The 17477-nt window shown below is 49.7% G+C and overlaps 1 protein-coding gene across 1 annotated transcript; it reads left to right on the top strand.

Annotated features, from left to right (window-relative positions):
* Window positions 1-78: 78 nt before the first annotated feature.
* TCOF1 (treacle ribosome biogenesis factor 1) lies at window positions 79-17202 on the top strand (the record flags this gene model as incomplete). Its single annotated transcript, XM_019620319.2, has 16 exons — window positions 79-155; window positions 1925-2067; window positions 2695-2801; window positions 2928-3264; window positions 4071-4165; window positions 4633-4857; window positions 5265-5546; window positions 9291-9468; window positions 9627-9772; window positions 11615-11788; window positions 12049-12295; window positions 12547-12629; window positions 13355-13583; window positions 13904-14467; window positions 15500-15597; window positions 16117-17202. Coding segments are annotated over 16 exons (3021 nt in total), but the record flags the coding sequence as incomplete, so codon positions are not given.
* Between the last annotated feature and the right edge of the window lie 275 nt (window positions 17203-17477).

The raw sequence follows: 17477 nt of genomic DNA, 5'->3' as shown, positions 1-17477 counted from the left end.
ATAGGGCCGGGCTCGCGGGCGGGGTTCGCGTGGCCCGGTGCGGCATCGTGGGGTGCCGGGAGCAGAACCGGAGGCTGACGCGTGTTCTTTGCCCCTCAGAAGCTGCTCCCGTCCCTGGCGACGTCGCTGGAGGAGATCTTCACGCACTGGGAGAAGTGAGTGGGGAGGGACGGGGCCGGGCCGGGGGACACGTGTGTCCGTGATGTGCGGGGCTTCCCCTTTGTGTGGTGGCTGTGCTCGGCAGCCTTCCTCCTGCCCTGGTTTCACGTGGGAACGATCGCTTTTTATTAATGTTTCCTTAGCTTAGGGATAAGTTGTTGCTTAGTTTTGAGATGCTGTTGACGCTGGGATTAGAGGCATGCTTTGCTTTCCCCGTCTCTGTTTCAGTTTCCTTACCAAGCCACGTGCTTTACGCACGCATACTGGCTGCAGCCAGAGTGAGCTGCACGTGGAGAATGGGCAGAGACTCTCAGTGCCCTAAGCAAAGCACAGGTAGCATGTCTACCAGAAAGGATCTTAGAATCGTTTGAGTTGGAAGGGACCCTTAATGACCAACTGATCCAACTCCCTCGCAGTGAAACAGGGATACCCACAGCTCCATCATGTTGCTCAGAGCTTGATCCAGTCTGACACAGAATGTCTCCAGGGGTGGGACATCCACCGCCTCCGGGCAGCAAAGGATCTCCTGCTCCCAGCCAGCCCTTTCATGCCCGTACTTGTCCATCCCCACTGTGCGACTTCCCACATCGTTATCCCGCTGAGTGCTCCCTGTGAACATCTGCAGCACGAAGCCGCCAGCTGTGTGCAGTGAGATATTATTTGTTCTCACCCTCTGCACTTTGATGCAGAGCCTGGTGGAAGCTGCAGGGTTGGGGAAGCGGGGTGTCAGTGCAGCTGGGTCTCAGTGCCTGTGCTGAGAAGGGCTTGAGTGAAAGCATTCCTTTGGCTTTGCCCCAGCCCTGGGAAGCAAGGGTTTGCTGAAGAGGTGTCTCCTGCTAGGACGCCTCATGCCTTAGTGCCTTGGTCTTGTTCTTGCAAGAGCAGGAGAAAGCTGGATCTAGATAAGAATGGAGTAGTGTAAGAACCAGGCTTTTACAGTTCCTTCCTCCATCAAAATTTTGCTTTCTTGGGTGTTGATGCCGACCTTCTTCTGTGCCTGTTGTCCTATTATACTTTTAAGCCCAAGGGATGACAGGGCACTCACACTGACTGATTCCTTGTTCTCTGGTGTCACCCTTACCTTCTGATTCCACACCACAAGTATGTCTTTTATTCCTTGCCTGCCCTTTCTATGTCTTCTACATGAGGGATATGTTGACTTGTGATTTAATTTATCCAAAAAGCGTCCTGCTTGGCTCAAATGCACTTGTCTGGATGAGCTGTGATCCTCTAGTCTTGTCACTTCATAGGCTAGAAAATACCTTTCTTCAGACTGTGCTGCAGCTCCTTCCCATCTGACTGAGACCATTCTTGGTGCTGCATTCCAGAAACTCTTTCGAAGTGATCCTAGTAGCTGGAATTTGCAGTTTTTTAGGAGCAGCCTTCCTGCTGGACTGTATTTGTTATAGGGGGATGCTGGGTGGGTGAGGGAGGCTGCAGAGGTGCTGAAGTGGTGGGAATGCTGGACAGGTTCAGCCCTGGGTGCAGAAGGAGCACATGCAGCCCTCAAAGGCTGCTGCAAGATGAGCACCTGCATGCGATGTATGGAACGCCTGGTCACACATGGCAAATTCTTGGAGTAATTTCTGTTGTATTACCAGCTGCCAACAAATTGGCTAGGCATTCCTTCCCTCCTTGGGAGCTGTAGAAGAATGACACTTATTTGTCCTCAGGCTTAAGCCTGGCCTGAGAGTGGATGATGTTAAATTTTTCTATTTGTTCTTCGTATTTCCCTTTTTTCTGACACAAAATCCATTCCCCTTAGAACTCCTTCGAAGGCCAGGAGAAGAAAGCTGCGTGATGAGGAGGCAGCCATCCCAGAAAAGATTAGAGTTCCTGATCCTGTGAGCAGCTCTGAAAGCTCAGAGAAAGAAGAGGATGATAAAGAGAAGACGAAAACTGGGAATGGTAAGAGCCTGTAAACTCCCTGAATTTCACAGTAATAGCAAGGGGTTGTGTGGAGCAGTTCAGTTTGCTTGGCTAGAGAGAATGCTTGAAAATCAATGGCTATTCCCTCATGCTCCTAGGACAACAGATTTATCAAATTTATCAGATTTAGCTCATGTAGAGTTGTATGCTGGGGCTAACAAAAACCTTTTATGATTCATTGGGAAGGGAAGGGATTGGGTATTGTAGCTTGGGTGAAACCTTGGGAAATAAACCCCAGCTGTCTGCTTGGCTGGTAAAGAAAGGTATTTTCACAGATGAGGGAAGGACCTTTTTGTTTGGTCTGGACAGCCCTTGTACTGTTGATGTGGGAGGCATTGGCTTGTGCAGCCCAACAAAAGCCCATATGCCTAAGGTGTTTTAGTTCAATCTCATCTGCTGTAATACATCCCCTGGAAATGTGCAGATCCTGTCTTGGCTGTGGTGAGGAGTATGGGGTAGAAGCAAGGCACCTACGTGTTGTATGAGTAGTGGCTGTGGAGCTGAGGCAAGTGTAAAGATGGGCCTTGCCCTGCCTGCCTTTGCAGACCAGGGACTGTTTGGATGTGAGAAGGTCTGTCTTAATTTCTTTGTCTCTCTCCTGTGCAGTAACCAGCATTTCCCCAGTCACAAACTCAGCAGTGAATGTAGAAAGCAGCGAAGATGACGACTCCTCATCAGAAGAGGAAACGCCAAGTGGAAAAGGTGCAATTACGGTAAGGAGATACTGTCTCCTAAGTGTTAGGACTTGTCCAGATGCAGAATTGCTGCTTGAGGTAATGCTGTGTCCAGTTTAGCCCCTCATTTTTCTATAGACTTCTAATTTCTTTTGTTTTCTGTAGGTGACACCAGCTGTAGCGAGTGGCAAAGCTGCCAACTCCTTGCATTCTCCTATCAAACCCACTGCTCCAGGCGCTAAAGTAGCAGTGCCCTCTGCTGCAAACAAAACTGTGCTCTCAAATAAGCAGCAGCCCAGTGCATCAGTTGTGACCCCAACCAAGGCTGGGCAGAAACTGCCTGGTCCTGGGAAACCTGGACAAGCTGTAGCAGCCGCGAGCCAAGCAGTACAAAGCAAAGCTCCAGTAATGACCAAAGCACCAGAAAGCTGCAGCAGCAGCTCATCAGAGAGTGAGGAGGAAAAGGAGACACCAACTGTGAAGGCCTCAGCCCCCAAAGTGGGTAAGGAGCCTGCAGGGCAGAGTGAATGCATGTGTTGTGCTCTGGCTTCACTACAGATCAGACCCCAGCCATACCATCAGCATGTTGCTTTCAGTTCCCTTGCTGGAAAGCTCAAAGCAGTTGCTCCTGGGGAGACTGCAAGAATACTGCAAAGCAGGCAGCTCTGGAGTTCTGTGGGATGAATCCAGCATGTGTGCTTCCATTTTGAGTAGCAGATGTTGTGCTAAGGAGTCCGTCTGCATCTCTGTCAGCATTGTGCTCTACAGGGCTGGAGATGAATGTAGCATATCTGAACAAGATGCAGCACTAATGCTGTAGACATTTTCACCTTTCTAGACAGGCACTTCAGCATCTTTGGTTGCTACTGCAAAGTGATTATTTTAGGGTATTTTCTTGTCTTTAGGGGAATCTCTTTTACTTTGTTGGGGGTGAGGAATGTGTTGCAAAAGCTCTTCAAATGGTCCTTCTCTTGTCTCTTTTTCAGAGGAGGTTCAACCAGGCTAGGGTGCCCGTGCAGGGAGCTGTGTAGCTGGACGACTCCCTGCATGATCAGAGAAAAGTCAGAAAGGGATTTCTCATCTGCCTGTACTTGGGGGAGTTGTATTTGTGGGTAGATGTTTGCCTGGAAAAGCAGTTCCTAGCAGGCAACTGATGCTTTTGGAAAGACTAGGCACTCTTCCCTGCAAATCCCGTTAGTCTCTCACTGCTGCTTGTTTTGTTTTCCTGACTTCAAAAGCTGCATTAGCATCATGCTCAGGGAGCTGAGAGCAGGCAGCAGCTGTGTCATCTCCTTTCTCATGTTTCAGAGCTGAAGCAGGCAGCTGGGGAAGCTGAGAGCAGCAGTGAGGAATCAAGTGATGAGACATCATCTGAGGAGGAGCTTGCGACCACAGCAGTCCAGGTAACCTCTCAGAGTCTTTGTCCCCAAGAAATCACTTTCCTTCTCTTGAAAGGGAGAGAAACTGCTGCAGTGCTCAGTTCTCTGAGAACATCCTTTTCATCCCTGGATGCATAAAATCCCCAAATCCAAGGCCACAGAAACATGCTGCGTAGCTGAGAGCTCCACTAACCTCTGCCAGCAGCAAATGCTTCATTCCAATTCCTCCCAGTGCCTGAAGTGGAAGGAGATTCTTTGATCTGTAGGAAGTGATTAAACATAACTGTACAGGTGCCACTTGCAGAAGGAGGGCAGGTTGGCCAGGCTGTTACGGACAAGTGGCTTGCTTCAGGTGCTTGGAGTCTGAACGAGCCTTTCCTGGTCAAAGGCAGTGTGGTGGCCTTGCTTAATACTGATGTCTGCAATTATGACGAGCCAGTTTCTTCTCTCCTAAATGTGTAAGATTCTCCTTTTCTTCCTCCTGTTCCCAGGCAAAACCAGCTGTTAAAGCAGTGCAGGTTAATTCAACGCCTGTTAAGAGTGCACCTGCTACTTCAGTGTCCACCAAGAAGAGCACAGTGAAGCAAAAAGCAGGGACACCAAACCAGACCAAGCATGGCTCTGTAACGGTTCCAGTGGCTGCAAAGCCTGATGACACCTCAGAGAGCAGCGACTCATCAGACAGTGGAAATGAGGAGCCTCCATCAGTAACCCAGGTGCATCTGTCTGACACTGTCCTTGCATGCCTCTCCAAGGCTGGGAATTGCCATGGTTGGATTTGTCTTTCAGCTATAAATTACAATAAATGGCATATGATTTGGCAAACTGTAGTGCAGCTTAGCTTCCTTCCTGTGGAGAGATCTCCAACTTACGTCGGTAGAGGTGACTGGTAATATCAGAAGGCTGGTGAAGAATGTCTGGTCTTATTTCCTTATCTTGGGAAACTGTCCCCAGGCAGCTGGGTGAAAGGATTCCTTGTCTCTTCTTCCAGTTGCTGATCTTCCTTCAGCATTTGTCTATCCCAGGGGGCTCTGAAATCTTTCTTTGATTACAGTCTGAGGAAATTAATTATGCAACCATGGAATTTGCCTTCTTTCACACTGTCCTTTCTTGTCTTGTCCAGTCAAAGCCATCTTTAAAAACCTCCCAAGCCATCCTATCCCCAGTGAAAACCACACCAGCAGCATCACTCTCCAGCAAAGCAGCTCCAGCAAAAACACTTCCACTGTCCCAAGGGAAGACAGCACCAAAAACAGCACCAAAAACAGCAGTGCTAAAGCAAGCTAAAGCCACGCCAGGAAGGACTGCTGCTCCTGCAAAGCCAGCTGAAAGTACAAACCTGGCGAAGAGCAGTGACTCTTCAGGCAGTGAAGAGGAGGATCTGCCTGTGCCTGTCAGCCAGAAGGTGGGTGATAGTGCATTCAGCTCTCTCACATGGGCTGCACAAAACAATCGTTCAGCCATTAAATGCTACCACTGTCAGTTCAGGCTGATTGTTAGACTTGCTAATCTTGAAGGTCTTTTCCAACATAAATGATTGTATGATTCCTAAGGATTCTCAGGGTCTTCCATGAGGGACACCATTGCAAGAACTGTTGGAAAACACAAGCTCTACTGAGGAGCAGTGTCCCAGCAGCAGCATCTGTGTGTAGGGAATAGATGCCAAGTTCCACTTGTGAACTAGTCTGATTCTGACTGATTCATTACAATTGTGCCTTCCCCCTCTGGAGTGGGCCTTGTGAGGGGTTGTCAATGGTTTGGTCTTGCTTGATTCTCCTGTACTGTGCAGTAGTTTAGAGCTCTCTCTCAGGAGCACTCAGACTAAAGGCAAATCCCTTTACAAAAGCAGCCTCAATTGTGAGAGCATCCTCAAGTCCATAGTATGGATTCTCGCTGCATTGACTCTGAGCTGCAGAGCCTTTTGGAAAGTGCCCTGAAAACAATGTTTTGGAGATGGTAGTTATTATCTGCTGGGGAGGAAGGGAACCCGGAGGCAGAGCCTCACGTGTCCTTGCAAGGAGGCTCTTTGTCAACACGTCCTTTCAGTATTGACAGGCAGGAGCCAGAGAGGCTCTGCATTTTTTGTCTTTATAGCCTTGGTCTGCTGAGGTGGGTGGAGGGGGATGCTTCTTTTAACAGGTGGCTCTGTGCTGCTCTCTTCCTGCATTATTATACATAAAGATTCAGCTTTGGGTGGCAGGAGCAGTTATCCTGATAGCTAGGTGTCTAATCAATGAATATACAGATGTTATAACGGTGAAATAAACAAGACAGTTTGGCTAAGCAGTTATTATACCAAAAAGATAATAAGTAAGAGTGCTTACCCTTGTCCTGGGCTTGCTGTAAAACTCCAAAGGTGGGACCTCCAGAAAGAGATCCTTCCCCACTCGTAGTCAGCTCTTAAATGGGTCTAGGAGAGGTGCAGCCAGGCTCCACCCCTTCCAGCAGCACAGGTGAATTGCCTTCACCTGTGTTCCCAGGTCTGACTCATTGCTCACCTCAGGTGATCAATCAGAGGTTCAGGCCATGATTCAGCAGTTCTCATCCACTGGGCTATGAAGGATTCACTGTAAAACTATTGAGACTCATCCATTCTAGAAGGGTTGCAGTTGAAGGACATACTGGGGTGGGTTTATCTTCCCACCGTGTTGGATTGAAGCTGGCAGCAGCAAGTAGCTGTCTTGCCAGTGGCTGTTTAACCACTTCAGCATCTTCCCTCTTGCAAAGTGGCAATTACCCTTCACTAAATGTAGTTAGCAAAGAAGAGCTTGTCATCAAGGGAGCTCTATTTTTGCCAAACAGCCTGTTTCTTCTTGTGTTAGTAGCCTGAAGACAGGGACCTTAAGTGAAGCCTGAAGATTAAACCATTAGGCTTAGCTGTGTCCACAGTCCTGTCCTCCCAGTCAAACTCTTAGCTCATCCTCACCATCTGCTAGTTGGGCATATGCTAACCACTGACTTGCTGTATCCTGCAACTTCCTCTGGCTTCTGTGCAAGATCCAAACAGATACAGAGCGTTGGAAGCTGCTTCATCTTTCCCTGTGGGGGTGGATTAGCACAATTAAAATGAACATCATGCCTAAATTGAACTGCTTAATTGGTATGTTTACCCCTGAAGACTCAGGAATATTTAGTCAAAGAAGTTGACAAGGTGTTTTTGCTTATTTTTGGAGGGGAGGTTGGTGGTGGGGGGACGGAACAGATTGACCTTAAAGACTCAATGAGCTGCCTTTCTTTTGGAAATGTCAGCTCTGCTCTGCTTTCCTCTCTTCTTAACGTTGTGGGCCAAAGATGGCACAGAAGCCCACTGTGGACAGGCTTCTGTTTCTGCTTAGCAGGACGGGGTGTGAGCTGCAGAAAGAGACATGCTGGGAACTTGTGTCATTCCTGAACATCCCAAAGAAACCTACACGGACTGTGCCGGTGGACGTTGTGTCTGCAAGTTTTTGTCTTAGACTGCAGGTCCTGTGGAGAGAGGCCAGATCTCCCGTGAGATTGAAAGTCTTTCCCTCTCCCCCCCCTGAATCCTGTCCCTATGCTCACTTGCAGATGGCAGTACTCCCTTCACTGTGTCGTGACACAGCTGAGCTATTGATTTCAGTCCTGATACGCTGGTGGCACTTCTATGGTGGAATGTGATTGTTACACTTTGCTCATTGCACGTGGCTTGGTGTTGCTTCCCCCTCTTGTCATGCAGCGCTGCATGATGCAAATGGACCCAGTGGAGTGACAGATGGGTTGTGCAGGAGCTGAGTCATCACTCGTACTGATCCACAGGCAGCTCCTGGTTTGGGGACTGAAGAAGGAGCAGGAAAAATTATTTCCTCTTGAGTTATTTTCCTCCTCTCTGAGTTACTGCGGTACCTGTGACTCTAAGCTGTCAGAACCCCCCTGCCTGTGTTACTCTGCTCAGCCACGCTGCTGGCCTGATTCTGTCTGGAGCCATGCCATGGGACGTGGTGGCCGTCAGCCATCTGGCAGTGACCAGGATCAGGTGGATGGAGGGACCTTGGCTTCTGCCCAGGAATATGTGAGGAATCCCAAGGCTGTATAAAGGCTTATGGTGGTTTCTCTGTGGATGCTGTGTTTGTTCTGTGCCAGGATTCCTCCATTTAGTTCTTCCACAGGTCTTTTCCAATCTCTTCTGAAGTTAGAAAGCAAAGCAACCCTCCTGCTGTGCATCCCAGCAATGGGGTAAGCCAGTTCTGGTGCTTTGAAGGTCTTAAAAGGGAGCAACCGGGGTTTGATCTCGATAGATTTTTGCCTTGCACAGCACTGCCTGGGAAGGAAAGGGAATGGAGCTGATGCATTCATGTAGACCATGTGAATTCTAGTGCTGTCTTCAAGCACTTCTCTCTTCAGCACTGCAAATCTGGCCTCTCTCCTGGAGATAGTGACTCACTGGAATCAAAACAAAACAGACAAGTGAGGTTTGCTGCCCCCCCCCTCCCAAGTGCTTTTGGAGGTTTCTGTTTCTCTAAGCAGAGTCAAAATGTGCTTGGCTTGTTCCGAGTGCTGTTCTGTAATGGGGTAAACATGCAGATGCTGTTGTCTGTTTAGTGTTTGGCTTGGAGATGATAAACACTGCCCCAGTGGCAGCCCTCGGTGGGGCTGTGCCAGGAAGCACGACAGGATCCGTCCTCCTGTGAGGCGGCTGGGCTGCTGCTCTCGGCTGCTGGCCGTGGCTGGTGGAGGGTTGAGAGCAGGCAGGGCTGGGTTTGCAGCATTGCAGGATTGGGAAATGGGGATGGCAGGGGCTGTGCAGCAGGGCAGGAGTCTGTCTTACCCTCTTGCAGCAGACCCCGAGGCACGGCACCGAGCGGTCTGTCAGCATGTGGGCTGAATGGGGGCTGCCTGCCCTGGAAAGCGTGATGCTGCTCTTTGGCAGAACAGCCCAAAGATGAGCGATGAGCGGAGTAAACCGAGTGGGTGCAGAGCACTGTGAGCTTGGAGAATATCTGCGGGTGGTGCAGCTACCAGATCTCTCAGCAGGCACTCTCCCTCTGTCACTGCTAGCCTTCAGCAGTGTGCAGGAGGGATGTCTGCAGCCTTTTGCCCAAGCTGTGAGAGTACATCCCAGTTGAGTAGCAGGGTTCTTTCTGTTGTACTAATACCATATTCCTGGGACTGTGTTTCTTTTTTTGTTCAGAGGTTACCAGAACAGCCTGGGTCCGTTCCCAGTCTGAGCCAGGCTGCTAAAGCCACGACTCCTCAGAAGGCAGTGGGAAGCACCTTGAAGAATGAGACCTCTGAAAGTGGAAGCAGCGACTCATCTGACAGTGAGGAGGAGACTCCAGTGTCACAGACACGGCCTGCACTGCCTGCTGGTGAGTCTCTTGTTAGTGACCAGGATCCTTCATCCTCGTGGTTTCCTTTTCTACCCTGTAAATGGAACTGCCCAGCCTGTTGATGATAACTCTTGCTTTCCTTGGCTGTCCAGGACAACTCTTTCTCATAGTAACAATCTCACATGCCTTTTCTGCAGCGAAAAGCAATGCTGTGCCCCAGCCAACAAGTGTGAAGAAAGTAGCAGCACCCACGGCAGCCCCAGCCCCTCTTCTGAGTATGGACAGCAGTGATGACTCCAGTGAGGAGTCGGATTCTGATGAGGAAATAGTCCCTCCCACACAGGTAAAGAGCTGCTGACCTGCTGAGTGTGGGTGCTGAGGAGGTATCTCAGGACTGTCAAAGGTAGTTGAGTGGGTGCTGGATGGTGCAAAGAAGAGCCCTTTTCTCAGCTGGATCAGGGTTTCTTGGCAGCATCCCCGGGTCTCAGTGACCCCATCTCTGGATGTGCATTTTGGCAAGCTTAGTGTACGTGAGAGTAGTGAAGGGTGTGAATATTTTGGCAGGAACACAACTAGATGTGTGAGGCCAGAGCTCCTCTGGGTCTGTGTTCCTTTTGCCCTACTCCAGGGAGTTAAACAGACTGGAAAGGCAGCCAAGTCCTTGCAGGCAGAGTTTTTCCATGAGCTGGGTAGCTGGATTTCCCCCCGTTTCCTCCCAAACCCCTTGCAGGGGATGCAGCTGGAGCTTTTTGCTGCTTATCATGCCTCAGTAGGCTGGACAGATCTGTGTTGAAGGGAGACACAGTGCACTTGCTGCCTCTCAGCCAGAGTCAGACCCCTACTTTTGAGTGTGGAAATGACCTCGTATCTGTGCCAAAGGCACTCCTGAGTGTTCATGAAACCAATCCCAGCTCTCTCAGCTGAGTCTCTTCATGCCATGTCTCTCTCTCCATGCTATAGGGCCATAGCTGAGCTCTATGGGGGCTTGAACTGCTTCTGCATAAAGTTATTCTGGGTGTCTCTGCACTCCTTAAGCTTAAGCCCAAGAAAAATCCATGTGAGGAAGCTTTGACTGTGGAGTGTGGTTGTCATTCCTACATGATGGGGGCTTGCAAAGGAGCTGGAGCGGGGGTTGAGTGGCCAAGTGTACTTCTTGTCCTATTTGTCTACACATACATATCCCCTTTCTGGCCAGCACCCTTGCTGGGAAAGGGAGAAGAGCAGCATTCAAGAAAATCCTTCCCCATGTTGGCTATTGCTACGGCCAATGGAAAGGCTGCCTTCTATCCAACTGGTTGGCAAGCAGCCAGCCTGAGCGGTCCTTGATTAAAGCTTATTTATAAAACCAAGACTGTATAAAATAGTGCTGTTGCTGTAACTTGAGCTCTGTGCAAGACGGCTGAGAGCTCTCATCAGATTGGCAGTTCTCTGTATTGTGCAGCGTTGCCTTCTTTTCTGAAAGCCAGATGTTGTGTGAGAAATGTCAGCCCACAAAGACCCAGCTTGTCAGAGATGGTGAGAGGGAGGGCTGCTCACGTAGCCTTGTTTGTAACACAAACCAGGAGGCTGAGAGTTCCTTTGCTGCCCCTGCTACCTCCTGTGCTGTGTTTGTGTCTTGGACTTGATGTCAGTGTCTGATTTCCATGCCCGTGGCTCTTCTATTTTTAACCTCTCTTACCGTTAAGTTTGATGAGAGGCTTCAAGTGTGAGGAAACACAACTGCTTCTTGTTAATTTGCTCTTTAATCCGTGACTTGCTTGTGGACCTGAAGGCAGATTTGACCTGCAGTTGGTGTCCTTGCTTTATCTCTGTTGCTAATTAACCCAGAGTGTGTTATACCAGTATGTAAGAGAGTCCAGGTGCCTGCTCTGCAAAACAGAGTCTGCAGTAACAATCTTGCTAGTGCTGCCGTGGATAGATATCTCTGGTCTGCAGGCACACTGTACTCTGTCTGTGAGCCCTCTGTATGGTTGCTTTTTTGGCACTGAGCTAATGCAGTAGGCACACGCAGGGTGCTGGCCATGCATGAGAGCTCACAGTAGACAAAGCTGACCATGAGGAAAGCAGAATAAGAGCATTAGAGCTGTGCTGAAGATGAAGGAGGTAGCAGTGGATTGGTGTGTGCTTCTGTCTGTTTTCTCTCCAAGTTGTGCTCTATCCTATTTTTCTTTCATATCTATTTTAGACTCTATCCCAGCAGAACATCAAACCAACCAAGGTTTCAAGCACAGTGGCTGCCAAGGCTAATGCCACACCACCTTCAGGGAAGGGAATAAAAGCACCTCCTATCCCTCCAATTTCCAGAGTGTCTGAGAGCTCAAACAGTGATTCCTCAGAGAGCAGCACAGTGGTGGGAGAGGTAAAGACAGAGGAAATGAATGTGGGGAGCTTCCCTGGGGAGAGTGGGCAGAGAGGGTGAGTGAACTGGAGCTTGAGGCTGGTGCATTGTCCTCTTCTGCAGGAGAATGCTCAGGAAGGGGGAAGAATGCTCTATTAAAATAAAGAACCGCTGTTATTGCACTGATATTGCCAAGCCCAACTGTTCTAGGCTGCTTTGTCCAGTCATGGGCATGAGTAAATATTCCTTCTTCCATATGCATTTCGTCTTTCTCTCCTCAGATTGTTCCTCCTCCTTGCTTAAAGCAGACAGCTCTCACGGGGAAAGCTCCTCCAGCCAGCCCTGCTGCCCCGCAGGCTGCTTCCATCCTGAGAAGCCCTACTGCCAAGTCGAAGAAGCCAGGCCTGCAGCCAGCACAGGATGCCAGGCTGAGCCAGACTGCACTGCTCACCCAAGCAGAGGAGAGCTTGGACAGCAGCAGTTCCTCTGACAGTGACAAGGAGACACCCAAGCAGCCTCCCAAACCTGGTCAGTTCTCCCAAAAAGATGCTGTCAGTGCTGTGGGCCAGGCCAGGGTGGGACAGCTTTTTGTTCCCCTGTAGGAGGCATGTCTCCTTCACATTAGTGGTCGGAGAGTGATTTCTTCTCTCCAGCTCTGCAGAGGACTTTCCTTTGTAGGGAGAAGGCCTGTTGGTGGCAATCCTCATGTGCTGGGTATGTGAACTAGCCCTGAGTAAGCAGTGGTAGGTTTAATGGGATGAACTGTGCTTCTCCAGCAGGGATGCTGCAGAAACCAGGAGGGACTGAGCCAGATGACAGCTCCTCATCAGATTCCAGTGAGGATGAAGAGGCAGTATCACAGGTATTGTACCTGAGCAGGCTGTGGGATCCATCTTGCAGCTGACTCCTAAGTAGCAGAGAAAAGGTTGAGTTTTCCACCACAGCAAATGGAAAGCTAGGGTAGGTTTGCTAGCAGGAAAGTGTGGTGCTGTGAGCAGGGCTTTCTTGTGTGGGAAGGCACAGGCTTTGAAATCTGGAATGCTTCCCCAGGCAGCCGAGCCTTGGGTTCAGAGCTCATGATACCCTTCCCTGCAGATGGGAGGAGCTGATGCCTAGCAAGGGTTAAAACAGGAGAACCGGTGTGTAGTTCCAATAGCAACAGGATTTTTCCCTCTTTTTATTTGTAACTTAACCCCTGTCCAAGCCATTAAATTCCCTCTGTAAGTAATGTGCAGGGCGTGCAGCACATCTGCAGTGCATTAGCTGTGCGTGGGTGCACACTAATGGCCAGGAGCCTTCCCCAAGTCTGCTTTACTGGGTGAGAACAAAGGAGAGACCCTATCATCATCAGCTCTTAATGTTGCAAGCTCAGGGTCTGTCTGTGCTAGCTCCCTCTCCTGGCAGCCCTGCCTTGCCATGGTCTCTCTGCAGAGCTGACTGAACCATGCATTATCACTCTGCAGGTGGCCAAAGTGGGGCCCTTCACTTGGAGTATGGGGGCAATATCAACAGAGAGAGATCTATGTACCTGGTGCGAGGGATGCTGCTCTGCTGTGCTGTCTCCTCAGTGTGTCTGTGCTGTTTCAGTCCCTCCTCACAGGTTATATGAGCCTCTCCAAGAGCCCAGCAGCACCTCACACACCAAAGACGGTCCCCCCCCAGCCTGTAGGCAATGCAGGGCAAGGGAAAGCAGCTGTGAATGCCAATAGCTCCCTCGCCAAAGTCTCCGTGAAAGCAACCCCAGCTGACAGCTCCAGCAGTGACAGCAGTGACTCTGACACAGACGTCGAGCAGGTGTCTGCAAACCACAAAGCAGGTGGGTCCTTTGGCAAGGCTGGGAATCTGCCTGGCAAGGGAGCAGAGCTGTGTTGGCTCAGGAGAGTGACACTGGGACCAGGGCCCGTTCCCGTTGTGTCTCCACTGCAAAACACAGCGTGGGGTGCTGCTGCCGTCTGCTGGCTTAACCTGGCCATGACACAGCTATCTCTGCTGTAGCTGGGATGGCCAGCAGATTTTTGCTTTGGAGGGAGAACTGGGTGTTTGTCTTCAAACGTGTATTCCCCTCCTTTGCTAATTGTGGTGTGCGTAAGGAATGCTCCCAGAGTTGTCATCTCTCTCTTGTCACTTTTTCTGCAGAAAGCAAACCTCCTGTGGGCCAGGAAGCCACAGGAGCATCCAACAAAGAGAAGGAGGCAGGAAGAATTGATGCAAGTCATGCCAACCCCAAGCCTTCCCCGTTCAAGAAAGCCCTGGCTGCGAAAGAGAATGATGTTGAGGCCAAAGAGACGCAAGCAAACCCATTGCCATCTGCACTGCTTTCAACCCCGCAGCCAGAGGAGTCAAGTTTGGGGGGTAAAAGTGAGGTCACCACTGCTGCTGGAGTTCCTGCAGTGCAAACACCAGAAGGGTTGGAAAAGAAGAAGAAAAAAAAAGAGAAAAAAGAAAAGAAGGAAAAGAAGAAACCTTCCTCCACAGCAGACAAGGCTGTGAAAACATCTAAGAGCAAAGACAAAGAGAACAAAAAGCAGAAAGCATCTCAGAAACGGAAACGGCCAGGAGAGGATGGGGCTGTTGGACAGCCCAAGGAAAAGAAGCGGAAAGGACAAGCTAACGAAGAAGTGCCCAAAAAGAAGAAAAAGAAAGCAGCTGATGACCCAGAGAAGCTGCCAGACAGCAAGGAAAAGAAAAAATCAAGTAAAAGTAAGTTTCCATGTCGTGTGTGGCTGCATTTGCAGTAAGTTCTTGCAGCTGATGGGTGTTCAGTCTCTGTTGCAGGGCAGCCACCTTCCTATTAGCTTTGTCTCATTCCTTTCTGGCCTACTCAAAGCCAGTGCAAGATTTTTAACTCCCCACTTTAGTATTTTTTCTGCATTTTCAGTATGAGGTCATACTGCAGGCAGCCAGCTGGGCTCTCCTATCTCTGTCCCACATCAGCACAGCACGAACCATGTAATACTTGCATTGATCCTTGCTGTTTGCAGAGCAAGCTGAGGTCCCTATGCAAATGTCATGGGATGACCCGTCTCATGGTTTTCTCCTTTCCTGGCCTTTACAAGGGCTGGAAGTATCCAACTCAGGACTGGCGGAGGGTTGAGGTGAGTCTGTGCTGAACTGCCTGAGTCCTCCTTGTGCACCTTGTGATGCCTGCCCGTCTGTGCTGGGCTAACACAAGGGGGTTTTTTTATCTTTGCAGCTCAGAATCCATTTGCAAGTCATAGCTATTGTGGGCTTCTTCATGAGAGAGAAAGAAGATGGAATGGGTGGGCCAGGTCTGCTGGGCTTTCTGTTCTGCAGAGATGCACCCCTTCTTTTGGAGGAGACAGCCTTGTCTGTCAGCCTCTGTGTGGGCTGTTGCACAGACATGCACTGGAGCTTCTTGGTACAGTCGTGTTCAGCTGAAACTTGTGTCCATCTGGTGTTGCTAGCTCCCCTTGCTTTGGTTTCTGGCATGTGCTCAGCTGCTCCAGCACTGAAACAGTTCCTAAGGGTGGTTGGACAGCAGCAAGTGAGAAGGGCATCCAGCCTAATTCTGCCCACACATGTGCAGGGATCAAACTACTCAGGCCTGAGGGTACTGGAGTGGGCATGGCTTCCTTGTGGCACAGCTCTGCTCTCACCCAGAGGTACTGCCATGGACTGAATGTGATCAGAAACTCACCAGGAATGCCTTCTCCTCAACCAAGAGCTCTTTATGTCCCCTCAGAGAGGTCATAATTGACTTTTCTTTCCCAGAGAAAAAGACAGGAAAAGAAAAGAAGAACAAAAAGATGCCCTCAGAAGGGGAGTCGACAGCAGATAGCTTTGCTGAAGTTCACAAGAAGAAGAAGAAGGTATGTGGGAGACCTGGGGCAGGGTGCCATGGGGACACCATTCTGAGGAGCACTTGTAATGCTCATTCCTGCAGCGTGTGAGGCTGGAGGGGAACACAGCCGTGCCCTGGCCTTGCTGACAGTACAGAGCCTCAATACAAAAACCCTGACCTTTGTTTGTTTGGGATTGGGGTGGATTGAAAAAAGGCTTTTTCCTGTATCCCCCAGGGAAGATACTTTCCCTTAAAAGGAACAAACCCTGAGGCCCTTTTGTTTTCAGGGAGCTTGCCTGAGTAAGCGCTCTTCCTTCACTGTCTGTTCATCTAGCTGTTGTCAGAGGAACTGGAGCTCCTGAGGGCTTTGCAGGCTGTTGCATCCCATGCCAACGGCTAGGAAAGGGTGGCAGAGGGAGACAGAGGGTGTTCCTTGTCATCGATCTGTCCTTGGCGTCTGAGGAGCATCTGTGGCTCTTGGCTCTGCTCAGAACTCCGTGTTTGTGATGCAGATACACTGATTTATTTTTTACCTTTTCCTTTTTAGAAGAAGAAAACAGCTGAGCCGGAAGGATTGTTGTGAGAAGGTACATGGCCCGTGGGAACTATCAGTTGGTACCTGTGAGCGGCGGTAACCTTGGCCAAATTCAGTGCTCCTGAGCCAGTCTTGGGAAGACATTGTGTCCTCTAACCACCCACTGTGTGAGGCAGCCTGGCCCTATATTAGAGAGCCAGGGAGTGGAACAGAATAAGGGAAGTCATACAGAAGCGTGCTGGCTTCTCTGGATGTTTGACCTCAACTCTTTAGCTGCTGAAATCCGGATGCCCAGCCTAGATGTTGCTGTCCTCTGTCACCAGCAGAGATAAGAGGCCTCTGGCAGTGTCTGTCTGTCCTGACTGACCACAGGGAGCTTGGAAAAGTCATGTGGATGAGCTGGTGAAGTTCTGGCCATCTGGAAGTGGACCAGATGAATCTGCCTCCACTCTGCTCAGCTGTACGGCTATTCTCTTCACTGTCCCTAATTCTTTTAACTCCTTTCCCCAAAGGTACCGCATCCCTGTGATTAAGGATTTATGGGTGAAGATCAAACAGAAGAGTGGAAAAGGAAGCTCATCAGCAGAATTCCCACTTCTTTTTCTTTTATAAATAATAATTTATATCTTCTTTTAACTGTGACTTTTAGAGCAGAGTGATGTAACTTTCTGCCTCCTGTCCTGCTGGGGCCCAGAGCTGTGTTTATTGCCCTCCCTGACAGCTCATGTGCTGCACTAAGAACTGAACCGAGGGAGATGGTTTGACCAGAGAAGAGCAAGCGTGCAGAAACTGCTTTCCTCCTAGCTGACGCCCAGCCACCTTTTTTCTCTTCACAGAGCTATATTTTTAAGAGAAACTTTTACTCTCTTTTTTCCTTCTGTGATTTGTGGTGTCAGACCTTTTACTACCTATGGAAGAGAGCTCTTTGGGTTTAGTTTTTATTCTAACAAACACTGACGGCAATAGTTATCGTGTCCCTGGAGTTGCACTGAACAGCTGTGTTCACAGCTGTTCTCAGTCAAGGCTGCATTTTTTTGTTTCTTTTTTTCCTTTTTTTTTTTTTTTAATGGAATACAGAATAAAAGAGGAACAGCGAGACTTTCCTTCAGCTGCATCTGAGGGACAGGGGTGAGAAGGCTTTGGGCTGGGGCTGAGCTGGCTGGGGACAGGAGCTGACTCCAGAGAATGCTGCAGGTAGGAGGGGAGTACCCAGCATCTAAACCAGGTTCTTGGGCACATTTTCAGCCCCTGGGGGAAACTGAATTGCTTTCTGCAGTGTCAGTGTTGAGGAAGAAGAGGGACCAGACCCTTCTGGCTAGGGCTAGGAACATGGTAAGGAAGGGGAATGCAGAGCTCAGCAGTTTTCTTCCCTT

Source organism: Meleagris gallopavo, chromosome 15 (assembly GCF_000146605.3).
Source record: "Meleagris gallopavo isolate NT-WF06-2002-E0010 breed Aviagen turkey brand Nicholas breeding stock chromosome 15, Turkey_5.1, whole genome shotgun sequence".
Classification (NCBI taxonomy): domain Eukaryota; kingdom Metazoa; phylum Chordata; class Aves; order Galliformes; family Phasianidae; genus Meleagris; species Meleagris gallopavo.
This window is presented reverse-complemented; position numbering and strand designations above follow the sequence as displayed.